Here is a 16,920-nt window from a genome sequence, read left to right on the forward strand (position 1 = left end):
CATCATAAAAATTTTGTCAGAGAATTTGTCAAATTAAATGTAAAGGCCACTGAAACTTCATAACACGTTGCGCTGTGTATTGCCAAGGCGGGCAAAGCACATAACATCGGAGAGACGTTGATTCTGCCGGCAGCCAAAGATCTATGTTCTTTGATGTTAGGAGAGGCAGTGGCTTCTAAGCTTCCACTCTCTGACAACACAGTGGGTCGGCGCATCTCTGACATGGCACAGAATGTGAAGGTGCAAGTGTTAGACAGCATCAGGCTCAGCCCATTTTTTGCACTCCAGATCGACAAATCCACTGATGTGGGCATTGTGTGCGTTGTGTCACAAGAGAGGCCCATTGTATTTGACTTTAAAAACCACAGCACCTAGGACATTAAAGTGCCTGAAATTGAAGAAACGGGAAGTCCACTCATGGATAAATATGCAAGGTTGTGTGTATGATAATGAAGTGTGTGGGGGGATACTTTCATCTATCCCCATACAGAGTACAAAAACAACTATGGTATAAGTATTCATTGACCCAAACTGTGGCATAAGTTTATGGTGGGAATACTCGTTTGTCTTAATGATGGAAGATGAGAACGATGGGAGATGACTTGTTTGAAAAAAAGGAAAAAGTCTTAAAATTACATTCTGTTCTAGAGAATTTTCACAACTTAACTGTAAATGCTGAAATATAAAATCACAGAATTTCACAATCTCAGAATTTCGGTGGAATCTGCACCCCTTCCACATTCGATAGACCTAATGATTTGCTTGGCTAATCATGGCAGCTGTCACAGGTCTGCTGAATTCATTGGCTAATTGCTGAACATATGGGAGCAATCAGAACTGATTATGCTACTTGTGTGTGGTGTATGTGGTCTGTTTTTGGTGGTCTGTGAAATGTCTGCCTATTTTTTCAGAAAACAGAATTTTATTCGAAAAAATTTATATATTTCATGTGTGTAAATGCTTCTGAATTAATATGGAGCCAGTCAGAATCACAGATCAAAGGCATTGATTTACTTATTACTGAGGTTAAAGTGATTAGACTAACTCAACACAAATAAACACTAACATAAAAAAACACAGGAGTCATGATGAAAATATGAGTTTAGTTCAGCATGTGATTGTGTTTCTTGTGGAATGTGTCTCACTGAGATCAAATTCCACAGTATTTAAAACACAAAGATCTCTCTCTCTCTCTCTCTCTCTCTTTTGCTCTCTCTCTCTTGCTCTCTCTCTCTCTCTGATTATAAACAGCTGTGGACATTTTTTCCCCCCTTACATTTGGACAGAAAATGGTAGGGTAGCTTCCCACATCAAACAGAGACACATACACACACAAGGGGGCTGGTGATATTTCTCTCTCTCTATGTAATGTGTGTGTGTTACAGGAAATTGTTCTGCTTCAGTTGGGTCCGATCATATTTCAACTCTCACCCTACACACTCCGTTTAACAATGAGAGGGTGTGTGTTTGTGTGTATAATGAGTGTGTGTTTATAATGCATTACTATTCATAGCTGTTACTTTCAGCTGTCTCTAAGCTGCAATCTCATATCTGGTTCTGTCTGTGCATGTGGAACATGTATAACAACGGCATATAATTCACACACACTCTTTAAAAGTGCATATTTTACTGTACAACTTGTTGTGACTACAGTCTGCATTAAGAACTTATCTAATCAGATTAATAATACCACCGGACAGAGCCCAACAAAAAAAGAGTGATATTGTCATGGAGAGAGAGGTGATGTGCATCCCAATTAAACCCTTCAGTCTGCGGTTGCATATTTTAAAATACATTTGCAGACACACCCAGTGGAGGTTATGAGGTGGGCACTGCATTTCTGAAGTAGTGCTTATATTCTCAGGGGCATCTGACTGTCTTTGGGGCAGGATGTCAGATATTGCTTGTCCAAACCTTCCACATATTGAAAGTCGACAGCTATGTTTGGAATATAGCATAATACTTAATATTTTTGTAAGAATGTAGAATGCAGTATGTATTGTGTGTGCAGTACAGTATGTGGAGTTTCAGTGCAAGCTTTTCTATGCATGATCCTACAGCGATTATGTTTGATAAGTGTGGTCATGGAAATGGCTCAAAACAGTTTTCCTTTATTAGGGTAAGGTTATAAATGCACATAGAATGCATATACATGCACGCAGGGTTGGGGAGTATCGAAATACAAGTAATGGGAATACGTATATAAAATACAAAATGTAAGTATAGGTATTCCACTACAGTTACAATTTAAATCATTGGTATTTAGAATAAAATTACATTCAAAATGTATTTTAATTACTGAAGAGATTACTTTGCATTTTATTGTCATTTGTTTCATTTAATATTTAGTGCTTTCAGATATAAACATTTAAACATATAAATGATGCGATCCAAAGTGCATTTGAACAGCGGTGAAACACTTTCTTATGATGTGTTACAATCATATGAGCAGACAGAGAAGTACGTTTGAAATAAGTTTGGAGCAGAAGAAATAGAAATAAACCTCGTGTAAATTGTCAGTTTACGCTAAGCTAAAATGCTATTTCTAGCCAGTTTACATCAATTATTGATTATAGATCAATTTGATTTATCTTGTTTTATAAACAACACTGCATGTATTTTGTCTTACTCTACTGGCAGAGTTTTTATAGTCAAAACAAGTGAAAAAATCTACCAGTGCTGAAGAAGTAATCTAAAGTATTTAGAATACGTTACTGGACAAACTGACTGCTAGAATGCCAAGGATCTGCAAAGCTGTCATTGCTGCACATGGAGGATTTTTTGATGAGAACTCTTTAAAGTAGTTTAAGAAGTTCTGAACAATTTTCTCAAATTGCAATAGTAATTTTTCAAATTTGTAATGTCCTGACTATACATTGTGATCAGTTGAATGCCACTTTGATGAATAAAAGTACCAATTTCTTTCCATAAGAGCAAAATCTGTACATTATTCCAAACTTTGTGTAAATACCTCTACCAGTGTTCTTACCGACTTATCCTGTGTGCGCAAGTGTTGACATCAAAATCAGAGAATAATCCAATTCAATCTTATGTAAATGCAGTTTTCTTGGGTTGTCAATAAGCTATTGTGTGCATGTTTGCGCACTCAGTTTGCATGGAATACCCAGATGATCTGCTACAATTACTCAAATGTGCTTGACATAACAATCCAAATCCGGTGTGACAAATGAACTGGAAACGATATCAACTGATTTTTTAACAGCTTTTTCTTTACTTCTTATTTGATTGTATTTCCAAAAATAAAAGCAAGCTGGGATGCACCAATACAAATTTTGTGTGCCAATATATTTATTACATTTAAAAAAATATTATATTTACAACAACATCTGCCGATACCAACATCAGCCTTTGATTTTTTTTTGTTTTAGAATCATTAAATTGGTAAGATTTCTGAATTCTGCAGCAAACTCATATTCCCTGCGGCGTGAAGCTATTCTGTGAGTAATCAAATTAGTTGTGTTAAAGGTTTTAACAGTACTTCCACCTTATTACATTTTAGCAATGGAGAGCTTACAAAGTGCAACTCTGCTGTCATTGTCACTCAATTCAAAGTAATTCTACACAAGAGACATCTTCTTTCATACACAGCATGAGTTGTGGGCTAATTGTCTGTTGTATTCCGTCCCTTTTTGACAGGAAATAATTTGCTCTGATCATCAGCTGTTTTTAAACAATCAGCCAAGTTACAATAGCATAGATAATTGCTTTTGTTGTCGGATACTGATGTTTGGCTGATATGTCGGTGTGTCTGTGCGTCGGTGCACAATGCGATGTGCTCGACATAACTTTGCCTGTCCAATATCTACAGGGATTTTAACATATCCTTTTTGACTCTTACTGACAAGGTTTTTACACAATTTTTACACAAATTTAGATTTAAAATGCTAAATAACTAAATTGATTTCCTAATTGATCACTGAACACCACCAAGGACTTTTTAGCCCACTGGTATTAAAATCAATGGCCCACGGATGCAGGAAAGGAATTCCTGCCTTACAGGAAAAAGAGGTAAAAGGCAAAAACCACCTTTTAGATACAAACATCGCCCGTCATTCAACTGGCGAACATGCATTAGCTGAACCATTCTGAAAAATAGCGTAATTTAGCATGATCTTAGCTCAAGAAGCACAATTTATGATGGCATTCTTGTCAGATTTCACTGCTGATTTGAAATATATTCTTTGATCGTTATCTTGACCAACCGTTTTTAAGATTTGGGTCTTTCCCTGTTCAAGTAGATAAGAGCTGTACTTTTATGCCGCTTGCTCAACCTGCCTGGGAACGTTCCAAAGCCACTGAATGAACTGACTTGCCTTGAAATGGACTTTTACTCTATTCACTATATTAAACAAGCAACATAGTGACATCATGTGAGAACAATGTAGAATAAAACAGTTTAACATGTTTTTCTTTGCATACTGCATACAGTTAAACAATGCTTTCTACTACATAGTAAGGAGTATGCAGTATTTAATGCATACAGCCGAGGCAAATATAATGGCAGTGACATAAATTTTGTGTTTTGCAAATTTGCTGTTTCAGTATTTGTAAATAATTATTTCACATGTTTCTATGGTATACTGGAAAACAATGATAAGCGTTTTTCAAGTTTTAAAGGCTTTTATTGGCAAAACACTAAATTTATGCAGAGTCAATATTTGCAGTGTTGACCCTTGTTCTTCATAACCTCTGAAATTCCCTCTGGCATGCTGGATATCAGCTTCTGGGCCAAATCCTGACCGATGGCGATCCATTCTTGGGCTTCTGTTTGTCCACTCGCCTTTTGAGGATTGACCACAGTGTTAAACAACAGGTTCTCTATGGGATTAAGATCCGGGGAGTTGCCTAGCCACAGATCCAAAATTTCAATGTAATGACCTCCGAGCCACTTCATTATCACTCTTGCCTTGTGACACGGTGCTCCATCATGCTGGAAAATGCACGGATCATCACCGAATTGCTCCTGGATCGTTGAGAGAAGTTGCTCTTGCAGGATGATTTGATACCATTCTTTATTCATGGCTGTGATTTTGGGCAAAATTGTAGTCAACCCATTCCCTTGGATGAAAAGCAACCCCATACATGGATGGTCTCAGGATGCTTCACTGTTGGCATGACACAGGTGTTCACCATTTCTTCTCCGGACTATCGATTTTCCAGATGTTCTAAACAGTCGGAAGGGGGGTTCATCAGAGAAAATATCTTTGCACTAGTCTTCTGCTGTCCAATCCTTGTACTTCCTGGCGCTTGCTGGACACTCTGGGACGTCCTGAAGCCTTCTTAACTCCAGTTGAACCTCTCTCCTTGAAGTTCTTGATGATCCGGTAAATGGTTCTTTCAGGTGCAATATTATTGGCAGCCATTTCAATGCATTTGAGGCCATTTTGATGCAAAGCGACGATGGCTGCACGTCTTTCTTTAGAGGTAACCATTGCTAACAAGAACACAATGATTGGAAGCACTGCTTCCCTCCTTTTATATAGTCTGCACATATAAACCAATCAGAATGATAGAGTGATTTCACCTGACTAGTACTCGTTTACACTTTCCCAGGTGCTACTGATATGATTAGTGAAATGATGTTGGCTGGTCATTTTGTGCCAGGACCAAAAAACTGTGAAATTTGGTTTTTTTGTGATAAAGTAAATTTTTTTGGCCAATTAAGCTTTTTGCAATTATTTAAAATGCATCTGATCACTCTGCACAATAATCTATAAACAATGTGAATCAACACTACAACAACTGAAGCAGAAACATTTGCTAAACACAAAATTTATGTCACTGCCAATACTTTTGGCCACGGCTGTACAGTAGTATTCAGTAAGATGCGTGCTTGTATTCCATTCCAAAAATAGCCTAAGACAATTCCTGAGATGTCTCCTGCACGTTTAGACTCATAACAACAGTACACATTATTTTTATTATGGCCAAAGTTCTCATGGGAGAATCTCACTGACTGTAATAGAAAAAAAGGAGTGAATTCCACCAGTCCATTCAGAACAAATTGATAACACCTGTGTCTCAATGAGATGGCTTTCCTCGGCTGAGGACCACATACTGACAGTTTAATGTTGCTTTAAACCTTACTCTACTCACCTCTGTTTCTGTCTCAGTTCTGCCTCCGGCTGAACTACAGCAGAGACGTTTATATTACTATAAAACCTGCTGTGTTGAGTGTGTTTTAAATTTGACTGAACAAACCTCATAAACGAGAAAATGCTAAGAGTTCATTTGATTACAGTTATTATACCTGAAATTTGGTGGGAGATATGTGATTTTAGTTTGACCGTCACTGCAGCCAGTACTGTGATTCATGTCAGCAAAAGAGCAACCGTAAACAATCAAAAACATACTGTATATTTCTCATCAATCACAGAGAAATAATTTGCTTAATTGTAAAAAATATATATTTTACTGAGATAATGATGCGTGTTTAAAGAGTGTGAAAGTGTGCTTCAACCTTAAAGGCATAGTTCACTCAAAAATGGAAATTCTTCATTTACTCACCCTCTTGTTGTTCTTAACCCATATAATTATCTTTCTTCTGTGGAACACGGGGGAATGTTTGGCAGAACAACATCTCAGTCACTGAGGCTGTCATTCTGCTGAGTAAATGATAACATAATTAAATATTTTGGGGACCTTTGCGTTTAAAGGAATATTCTGGGCTCAATACAAGTTAGGCTCAATCAACAGTATTTGTGGCATAATATTGACTACCACAAAAATGTATTTACGGTAGACGTCCCTTTCTTTAAAAAAAAAAAATCTTGGTTACAGTGAGGCACTTGCAACAGAAGTGATTTGGGGATTTTGTGAATTTTGGAGCGTTAAAATACTCACTTTTTCAAAACATAAACAATATGCATGAGTAACATGATTTTAATGTGATAAAATGACTGACTAACCTTTATGTGTTAAGTTATAGCCAATTTTACAACTTCTTTGCCATAATGATGTAATGTCAACAAACCCTAAAATTACTGTAAAAATGTAACTGCAATAACAACAGATAATAGAAGATTTGATGTAAGTGCTTTTATAAAATTATAATCTTAAAATGTTTGCCTTTAAACCCTCCAAATTTGCCCCATTCACTTCCATTGTAAGGGCTTCACTATAATCTTTATTTTTGCTGTTTTTTCCTTTAAAGTTCCTTTAGAACTAGTTTAAATTGTTACATTTCTGCAACTTGTGCACACTTTTACAGACACAGACATGCAACATGTTTGTTCCTGCCTTTATATCTGTATAAATCAGAACGTTTGATCCTCCATCATACTTTTATTTATGATCAAATCAACATTTTATAATACAAAATACAGAAATTCTCCTTTTAATAATGTGAATTGCAAACTCAGCATGTACACACACAATCCTACACAAACATTACAAGCACACTTGACATGTGACCCTGTGTGTCAAGAGCCCTGAAGTCACCTGAATGTTTTACCGTTTAGACAACAATTTGCACTTATTTGGTATTCAAATCTAAACATCTCAACAGCCAATCAAATCTATTTGCATCAGTGTTCAGTGGAGTAGGTCAGTAGACTCAGAACACATAAATACATGTGGCGTGCACTTGCACATATACATACGCACAGAACATTTCGAATTTGTGGTTATAGACTAAACATATCAATCATACCCTATTTCTTTGTCTCTCACTCTGTTTTCAGACATATATCGGCTCTATTTTAGCAGCAGTAAACCCATATCAGTGTCTGTCTGAGCTGTATGATATCACAACAGTGGAACGATACAGTCGACATCACCTGGGCGAGATTCCACCTCACATCTACGCCATAGCTAACGAGTGCTACAGATCACTGTGGAAGCGCTCAAGCAACCAGTGTGTGCTCATTAGGTATGTTATTGTATGACCATACACATTCATATACTGTACATTACACAGCACTGTGTTTTTAAAGCTGAATGATGTCATTTCTGTGCCACTAGCATAGGAAATGATTCAGAACAGGTTTACCAAACACTTCCCCAGGTTTCCCCAAACACTTCCCCAGTCTGCCATTGGTTGAGCAAACAGGTAGTCCTGCCCCAAACTCACGCCATTGGTTGAATCAATGTTGCTGCATCAGGATGCTGAAACAAATAGAGCAATGTTTTGATGTCACCACAGAGGCAGTTTACACTTTTCAAGGGATTCACAATTGTCTCTGCATTTAAAAATTACACACTTCACCTTTAACTCTGAAGTATGTATAACCACTTATGTTTTTTTATTTTTATTTGATTGTCAGGCAGTCTGATCCCTAAAATCCTAAACCATAATTCTTACCTCTAACCTCTTGCTAAGGTGTGAGGTCAAACTCAAGGCAGCACTCATTACACAAGCATGCAGAGGTCAAGGGTTACAGACTGCTGTGATTATTCTCCACACTGCACAGATTGTGCTGCAGATCTCTCATCAGCTTTAGTGAAAGCCTAAAAGCCTACATAGAGAATACAAATTGGCAGCATACCTGACCACTGTAACCAGCCCTAGACTAAGAAAATCCCTCATCATGCACAGACTCAGCAAAAATGCAGGCATAGAGAGAAAGAGCTACCAAAAAAAGACAGCAAAATAAATGGAGTAGACACTTCTTAAACTCAGCAAAACTACACACAATTCAGGAACATATTCTTTAGCTATTTTGAAAACCACAACAAAGAATTCCAATGAAAATGTAATTCCTACAAACTACCAGACATGCTAGGTGAAACTGCAGTAAGTGCAAATAAGTCTTGCTTTATGAAAAGGGCAACCAATGGGACACAAATTGCTATTAACATGAATGTACATAGCATAAATTTGCAATAAGAATACATTTTGTGCATATTATAGTGTACTGTATGTATTAATTCAAAATCCTATTTAACCTGCAAATAAAGTTTTATATTATGACATAAAATGAATACACAATATTTAGCATTCTACCCTAATGTCTGACAATGACCATGACAAGCACACAAGCAGCTCTTTGGAACATTATCAAATCATGTTGGGATTAGATGGATCATCATGTTTTGATTTGATCATTTAATCAAAAGAGGGACAAACCAAATACAAAGACAGTCTGAAATTCATGTACATTTGTCTGTTCAACTTTAATATAATTTGTAATTTAGAAAACATTTTCTCTGGTTGTATCAGACTTTTTGACTCCACTGTTTATGCATCTCATACTTATTCAATCTTTAGCCATGTAAACCCTTTTCACCATACCAAGGTAAAGCTTCTTGAATCTTTAAAGTAAACCTGAATGTAGCTGCCCTCTGCTGACCACATCAGTTCAGTACAATTCTTTCTGCTCCTTCAGCACTGATGTTTTTCTTTGTCTGTGTATGCACACTGTGTTTTAGTGGGGAGAGTGGAGCAGGTAAAACAGAGAGCACAAAGATGATTCTGCGCTTTCTGTCTGCAATGAGTCAGCAAAGTGTGGAGCTCTCAACAAGAAAGGCCGCATCATCTCATGTAGAAGAGGCAATTCTGGAGAGCAGGTATACGCACATACTACATGATGCACAATATCAGTGTACAAGCAGTATTCACACGCTAATGTTTCTGTCTTTATTTATTTATCTGTCTGTCTGTCTCTCTCTCTTTCTGTAGTCCAATAATGGAGGCTTTTGGAAATGCTAAAACGATTCATAATAACAATTCTAGTCGCTTTGGGAAATTCATCCAGCTTCATTTCAGCCAGCACGGAAACATCCAGGGAGGAAAGATCACGGACTGTATCCTCTAAATGTTTGTGCATTTGTGTGTGTGTATGGGCTGTCAGTTCTTAGCAGATTTCTTCATCAGCTGTGCACATAACTAGAGGTATACCAATATATCTGTTTTATCGATTAATTTGTGGCAATATTTGCTTTTTGAACTATTATTTATTGTCAAAAATACAAATTAATATATATATATATATATATATATATATATATATATATATATATATATATATATATATATATATATATATATATATTTAGGTTTATTATTATGAATAATAATAAGCGTCATTCCTCTTTAAACCTCATCTGGTGAAATATATACAAACCAGTGAATATACAGTATTTTCCATTAAAAGCATAATTTGGTTAATAATTAATATAGAGCTTTGTAACACGGCCAAGTCTCCCTCATTTTAAAATAATAGTCCCTGGTGTGTTTCAAGCTTGTTTGTAATTAAAAGTTCCACATTATGCACCAAATCTCAATTCTGTCTGGTTATTATTGCGATTTTAGTTGAACAACAAACTGCTTTTGGGAATTGTTTCATTTTGGACACTTGTAGCCTTTATGTCCGTGCCAGTCATTGTAAGAAAATAATAAAAACACAATCTTATTAATCAGTTATCTCCCTTTTTTCACCACCTTAGTTACTGGTATCAGCAAAATCCACCTGGTTCAGCCTGCTGTCCCGACTGTTGTCCAAACAAATTGCAGATTAACCTGATTTATTTTATCATTTTGTTTTATGCAGAATGATACTGGAACAAAACAGTTTAAAACGTATAGAAAATGTATTTAGACTATTTTCTCCAAAACATCCAGTAATTCAAGGTGACTAGACACTAAGGAGACAAAAGTTAGTCATATTTAATGATGTTATCTAGATTGGCCTCTAAAGAAACTTCACAAGACAGTGCCGCATAAACAGACTTTGAAAAGAGCACAAATAATTTTCACCCAGAGTGATCACAATGTGTGTGTGTATGTTTATGTGCCATTATAGTGCTTTTATAATGTAAGTATAGATGTTGTAATGCAGTGATGTCAGTTCACCTTATTTGCCTTGACTCGTGATTTTCAACACTCAGACCTACTAGAAAAGGTGAGATTTTAAATGTCATTTTGCATATTCATTTATGTGGGTCACTGTCCTTCTTTCTTCATTCTTTAAAGACTGAGCTTTTATTCTGTGCATGTGTGTTGCTGTCAGAATCGAGTTGTGCGTCAGAATCCTGGTGAAAGAAATTATCACATATTCTACGCTCTGCTGGCTGGAACCAGTGCGGAACAGAGGGGTGAGTGTCTGCTGTTTGCCTCTCTATTGTCCACAGCACAGTTTGCCATTTCAGGCCTCTTTTTGACCCTTGTGTCTGAGATTGGAGACTCCTTGCCCTTTAAAGGAATATTACCTAAAGTTAAATACCTAAAAACTTTAAACTGATCTATTGAAAACATCAGTGCAATGCACTTGATTGCCATTGAAAATTATTTTTGCTTCATTTCTTTGTTTGTATAAACATTATTAAGTCTACGGGATGGTCGTGCCAGAAGGTTTAACAACAGAATTGTGAAACTCTATTTTCAATTACATGAATCCTAATTGGAGTTGTATTTAACCCACAATATTCCTTTAAAGGTGCCTTATACATTTTGCAACATCAAGAGGGCTCAAATCTGAAAAATAAAGATATATGAGGACAAATTTGTTTAATGTCCCTAAAAAACTTTTTGTCCTTCAAAAAGGCTAAGATGAAGGGAATCTTATACCGTTGCATTGAAATTTATTGGTATTATCATTTTCGTTTTTGTGTTCGACTTTCACTTTCTTTAAAGTTAAAGAGGAAACTTTGACTGGTTAATCATGCACATTAAGACCAAAAACATGCTGATGCATGATGCCACTGTCAGTTGAACAGATAGGTCAGAAGCTCACAGTGAATCAGTACTGTTTTAATACGGTTTCGGTTTGTTTAAGATCTCTCATTCTCCAACTCATCTCTTCACAGAGGGGTTCTCACTCTCCCCACCAGAGAACTTTCACTATCTGTGTCAGTCAGGATGTGTGAAGGACAAAGCCATTAATGACACTGAGACTTTTCAGGAAGTGCTGGTATGGTAGTCACAACATGACAACTTATCGCTGTGTAAATGTTGTATAGCACAAACACATTGAACTTAACAAACTGTATAAAAAAAACACCCAACTGCACGAAGGTACATTCTCAATATTTAAATAAATAATTAAACCACTCTGCGTTGTATGTTAATTACTTAACCATGGTCAAAGCAGGACATGAAGAGTACCCCTTAAACATGGTAAAATCACTAATGCATATACTCAAATGGCTTGTTTCTTTTATAAAATCCTGGCAATATGATAAGTGTCCTGCGATGGACTGGCGACCTGTCCAGGGTGTCCCCCGCCTTTCGCCCAATGTTAGCTGGGATAGGCTCCAGCCCCCCGCGACCCTGTACACAGGATAAGCGGTTGACGATGGATGGATGGATGGATGATAAGTGTCAATAATAAACAGTTATTCCATCAAATAATATTGTAGTGGGCAAATCATACCTCTAAACACGTAGTATTTCTGTTTTGTTAAAATAAAACAAATCCACCAAGTATTCTATAAAAGTTCCACAGAACATGTACTTCCAAACACATTTTATGACTGACGTGCACAGAACGGGGTCAGCAGGGGCACAAGCCCCTACCCCTTTCGTTCACAACTCTAAAAGAAAACGGGGAGAAATTTTAACAATTAAATTAAAATAGTTTAAAGCAAAATAAAAATCTCATAATAATCTCACAACAACAGCTATAATCTGTAATTATGAGATTTCTTTGTAAATCAGACCGTAACGAAAATTAAGCGGAGGTGCCTTTAACAGCGCATGTTAAAAAATCTGAAATGCAGAGTCCTTGAAGTGGGTACTCTGAAGGAAACATGGCATTACTGTATGAATGTACCCTTCACTAACAGCCTTGTGGAAGGGCCCTTCAAGAAAATATTCATTTTAACACTTTCATTTTGAAAGAGCTTTCATTGGAGTTCACTCCTGCAGCAGCCCTTCATGGAAGCAAAAAATGCAGTTTGGAATTCGCCCCGGAACACCGATGTGGATTGTGCACCGATTTCGCACTGATAGGACTATAAAAAGGTACTCAGATGGCTGCTTTCTTAAACAAATATTTTTATCAAAGAATATTTGACATTATTATTATACATTGTCAACATTGGAAAAAAGTACAATATTTCCCTCTGAAATGTAGTGGAGTGGAAGTATAAAGTAAAAGAAAGTGCCATGGTAATACTCAAGTAAAGTACAAGTACCTCTAAATTGTACTTAAGTACAGTTTTCTTGCTTATCAAAGCATCATCAGCAATATTTTGCTGTTAATATATAACAAAACAGTCACAAATATGGGCCTGGGTAGCTCAGCAAGTAAAGACCCTGACTACAACCCCTGGAGTCATGCGCTGAGTGACTCCAGCCAGGTCTCCTAAGCAACCAAATTGGCCCTGTTGCTAAGGAGGGTAGAGTCACATGGGGTAACCTCCTCGTGGTCACTATAATGTGGTTCTCGCTCTTGGTTGGGAGCATGGTGAGTTGTGCATGGATGCCGCAGAGAATAGCGTGAAGCCTCCACATGCGCTAGTCTCTGTAGTAGCGTGCTAAATAAGCCACGCGATAAGATGCACTGATTGACGGTCTCAGATCCAGAGACAACTGAGATTCATCCTCCGTCACCCGGATTTAGGCATGTTACTACGCCACCACAAGCACCTAGAGTGCTTTGGGAATTGGGCGTGCCAAATTGGGGAGAAAAATCAAGTAATATATAGTTAATAAGTATATATAATTACTACTCATTAAAAAAAAATATATATATATATATATATATATATATATATATATATATATATATATATATATATTTATATAAATATCAGTGCCCTTTTTTCATCCGTCTGGCCGTCCCTGCTAAGGTCTGTGCACGTCACTGTTCTGTGACACTCAATAGAGAGTGTAACACACCAAAATAGCATATGCATAACAAAGCATAAATAAATCAAATATATACAAAGCATATAAAGACTATTATAAAGTACTGTACATCTCATAAAACATAAAAAAATAAAGGCTCCATCAAATACAGTTCATTAGCTTAACTGTAGTTTGTTTATAGCCAAGCAAGCATCATGCGTACATACAGTTATATGTATTGACCCTATCTTTATAATGAATTTTAATTCAGTTCATCAGATTTTAGTGCTAGAACTATCTGTTTTATAATTAATGGTTACATTGTTCTCATTCTGTGTTTAAATGCTTATTGACTGTGTGTTCCATGTCAGATTGCTCTGAGGACAATGCAGTTTGGAGAAGAGAACATCAAGGAGGTTTTGAGGCTCCTGTCTGGAATTCTGCACATGGGGAACATTGAGTTTTTAACAGCAGGTGGAGCTCAGGTCTGCTCCAAAACAGGTGAGCCCTCTCTTCCTCTCTTTCTTTGTTGCTTGATTTCTTAGTTTTTCTTTCAGGTTTTCTCTTCATCTGTTTATCTCTCTTTCACTCATCTATTTCTTATTTTACTTAATATTGCCTGTTTTTACATGAATCCATTTAATAATCATAAATCATAAGCACCATTTGAGGTTTTATTTCAGTACATTTTCTGGTTTCATCTCTAAAACACCTTTGTGAATGGAACTAATTACAGCCCAAGCCTTCGATGACAGTTTGAAAACGTCACTTTAGAACTTGTAACATAGGCTTACGTTGCTTTTAAGCACTTACTGGAGTAATCTAAGTACAGGGATCGTACAAGGTGCTTGAACTCCTGGAAAAACCTTGAAAATATAAATTTTACCAAGAGGTGCTTAAAAAGTTATTGAATTATAGAAATTCTTTAAATATGTTGCTTAAATCATTTAACAAGTTAAATGTATTAATTTATTTTCGGAAACACACTTCACTTCAGAGATGCTGCCATCCCACAAAGGCTGACGCTAATGGCCATCACCTGTACCTAATCCCAAATATTTTAATGGTAAATGGTCTTATATAGCACCTTTTTTAACCTTAGCTGTCCTACAATGTGCTTTACACTGTCTCATTCACCCACACACTCACACACCAATGACAGCAGAGCTGCCATGCTAGGCGCTAGCCTGCCATTGGAAGCAAATGGGGGTTCGGTGTCTTACCCAAGGACTCTTCGGCATGTGGAGTCATGTGGGCCAGGAATCGAACCACTAACCCTGCGATTAGTGGACAACCCACTCTACCACCTGAGCTACATAAAGGTGCTATATGTCATATTTTTACTGTACTAAATAATAAAATGGCCATAATATGTCATTAGAGAATTAGGAAACATGCTAAGTTGAAATACTGGCTTCTCCGATAACAATGCTACAGCCAGTATATTTTACTTTGAAATTTCCATTCCACTCCGGGCCAGAATTTCTGTTTTGGCCTGTGTGATCCCGCCCACTGCCCACTCACAAATAGTATTTAGACACCGCCGGGTAGCCAGATTTGAACAAGTTTGCAGGCAAACAACACTGCGTGCTACAGCCATGAAAACCAGCAAACGAACTGGATCAGAGATAACAGATTCCACCCGACACAAAAAGCCTCGCCATCTGTCTGAAACCACCATGAACATAGGCGTAGTAAAACAAGGATAAATATTGGAGATGCTTTTGGAAGATGGAGACATCTTAAAGTCCAGAAATCCTTTAAAACTTTCTGGCAACCCGCATGAGCTTCAAGTCTGGGGCGGGGCAGGCAACTCTCCAATATTTTGAATTTGGACTGCAGTACCCATTTCAAACGCTTGTTTCAATCTTACATGTAGCACCTTTAAATAAAATGATGCCTTACTTTTACCCATTTTCAAGATGCAAACCAAAACTAAATGCTTTAAAATGTTATACTTTATGAAGAAATGTAAGCTTCATGTTTATATATTTGTTTGATTTGACAATATGAGCAAAAAAATAAAAACTGTATAAAAATATACAGTACATGTTAAATGGTGAAATAAATAAAATGCCACCGTGTATATTTCTTTTATTTCATCTCCTTTATTAGACAGAGCAAGTGAATTTACTGGAAAATAACACTAGCAAAAGTTAGTTTCAAACAGACAGCCAAAAAAAAAAACAGTTCATTATAAGAATTAAAAGCCTTTATAATCCACATATTTTTGTTTATAGAACCAGAGTGTGTTTAGAGGTGCAGCTGGTTTAAATTACATCAAACCTGTAGATTTGTCATATGGTCCGGTTCTGGTCCGCTTGGCAGTGAAGTGTTCATTATTTGAACCAAAAGGCTCATTTGAGATGCCAAACGCCTTGCCTTGATAGTGGACGAGAGTAGACGGCTACAGTCGGGGAGGAGTGAAACACGTTGGACAATTCTCACATCTTGTAGTGGATCAGACACCTACGAGACTAATAGGATCAGACACTGCACTCTTACTAATAAAGTGGATATAATTCAATTCTGTTGCTTTAAAATGAAAATAAATATGATGAAAAAGACATTCAATTTACCTGTTACTTAATTTCGCCAATAAGACATTTCTTTCCATCCATTTTTTTGTTTAATAAAGACACTTATTTTAGATATTTCAGAAATATGATACAAATCGCATATCCTATAAAGAGATCGAACTGTCAGAGTGTTGGGAATATTCAAATATAATTCATACACATAAAACATGATATAAGAGAGAAAAAAATCGAAACTTTTTTGGAAGAGAACGAAACAGTTGTTTTATCCAATAAACATTAAACTGTGTCCTAAGAAAGTCATTTCCCATCACCAGGGACGGATTATGACTTGAAAAGGCACTGGGGCCCTGTTTTTTGGGGGGTTTCGTTTTCCTGCCCAAAAGCTGTTGAGCTGGGTGGGGGTTAGGGTGTTCGTTGTTCATGCCCTAAAGGGGTTTCAAGAAGGGGGATCACCAATCTAGAGCATGCAATTTTAAAGCCTAGGGCCCCTGGTAGTCAAGGCCCCCTGGGCACTGGCCCCATTGGCCTGGTCGGTAATCCGTCCCTGCCCATCATGCTTGTAAATTGGAAATTAATTTTGTTTTTGAGAATGACTCATTAGCTATTGCAATCAGTTCCTCACATAAATCT

At 36.9% G+C, this 16,920-nt stretch overlaps 1 protein-coding gene across 1 annotated transcript in view; it reads left to right on the forward strand.

Annotated features, from left to right (window-relative positions):
- Nucleotides 1-16,920, forward strand: part of myo10 (myosin X) — an 87,882-nt gene that overhangs the window by 23,044 nt on the left and 47,918 nt on the right. The window contains exons 4-10 of the mRNA XM_052129042.1: nucleotides 7,704-7,891; nucleotides 9,391-9,528; nucleotides 9,641-9,765; nucleotides 10,849-10,862; nucleotides 10,971-11,055; nucleotides 11,767-11,870; nucleotides 14,122-14,251. Coding sequence (XP_051985002.1) covers nucleotides 7,704-7,891; nucleotides 9,391-9,528; nucleotides 9,641-9,765; nucleotides 10,849-10,862; nucleotides 10,971-11,055; nucleotides 11,767-11,870; nucleotides 14,122-14,251 — 784 coding nt within the window. The remainder of the gene's footprint in view (nucleotides 1-7,703; nucleotides 7,892-9,390; nucleotides 9,529-9,640; nucleotides 9,766-10,848; nucleotides 10,863-10,970; nucleotides 11,056-11,766; nucleotides 11,871-14,121; nucleotides 14,252-16,920) is intronic.

Source organism: Xyrauchen texanus, chromosome 6 (assembly GCF_025860055.1).
Source record: "Xyrauchen texanus isolate HMW12.3.18 chromosome 6, RBS_HiC_50CHRs, whole genome shotgun sequence".
Classification (NCBI taxonomy): Eukaryota; Metazoa; Chordata; class Actinopteri; order Cypriniformes; family Catostomidae; genus Xyrauchen; species Xyrauchen texanus.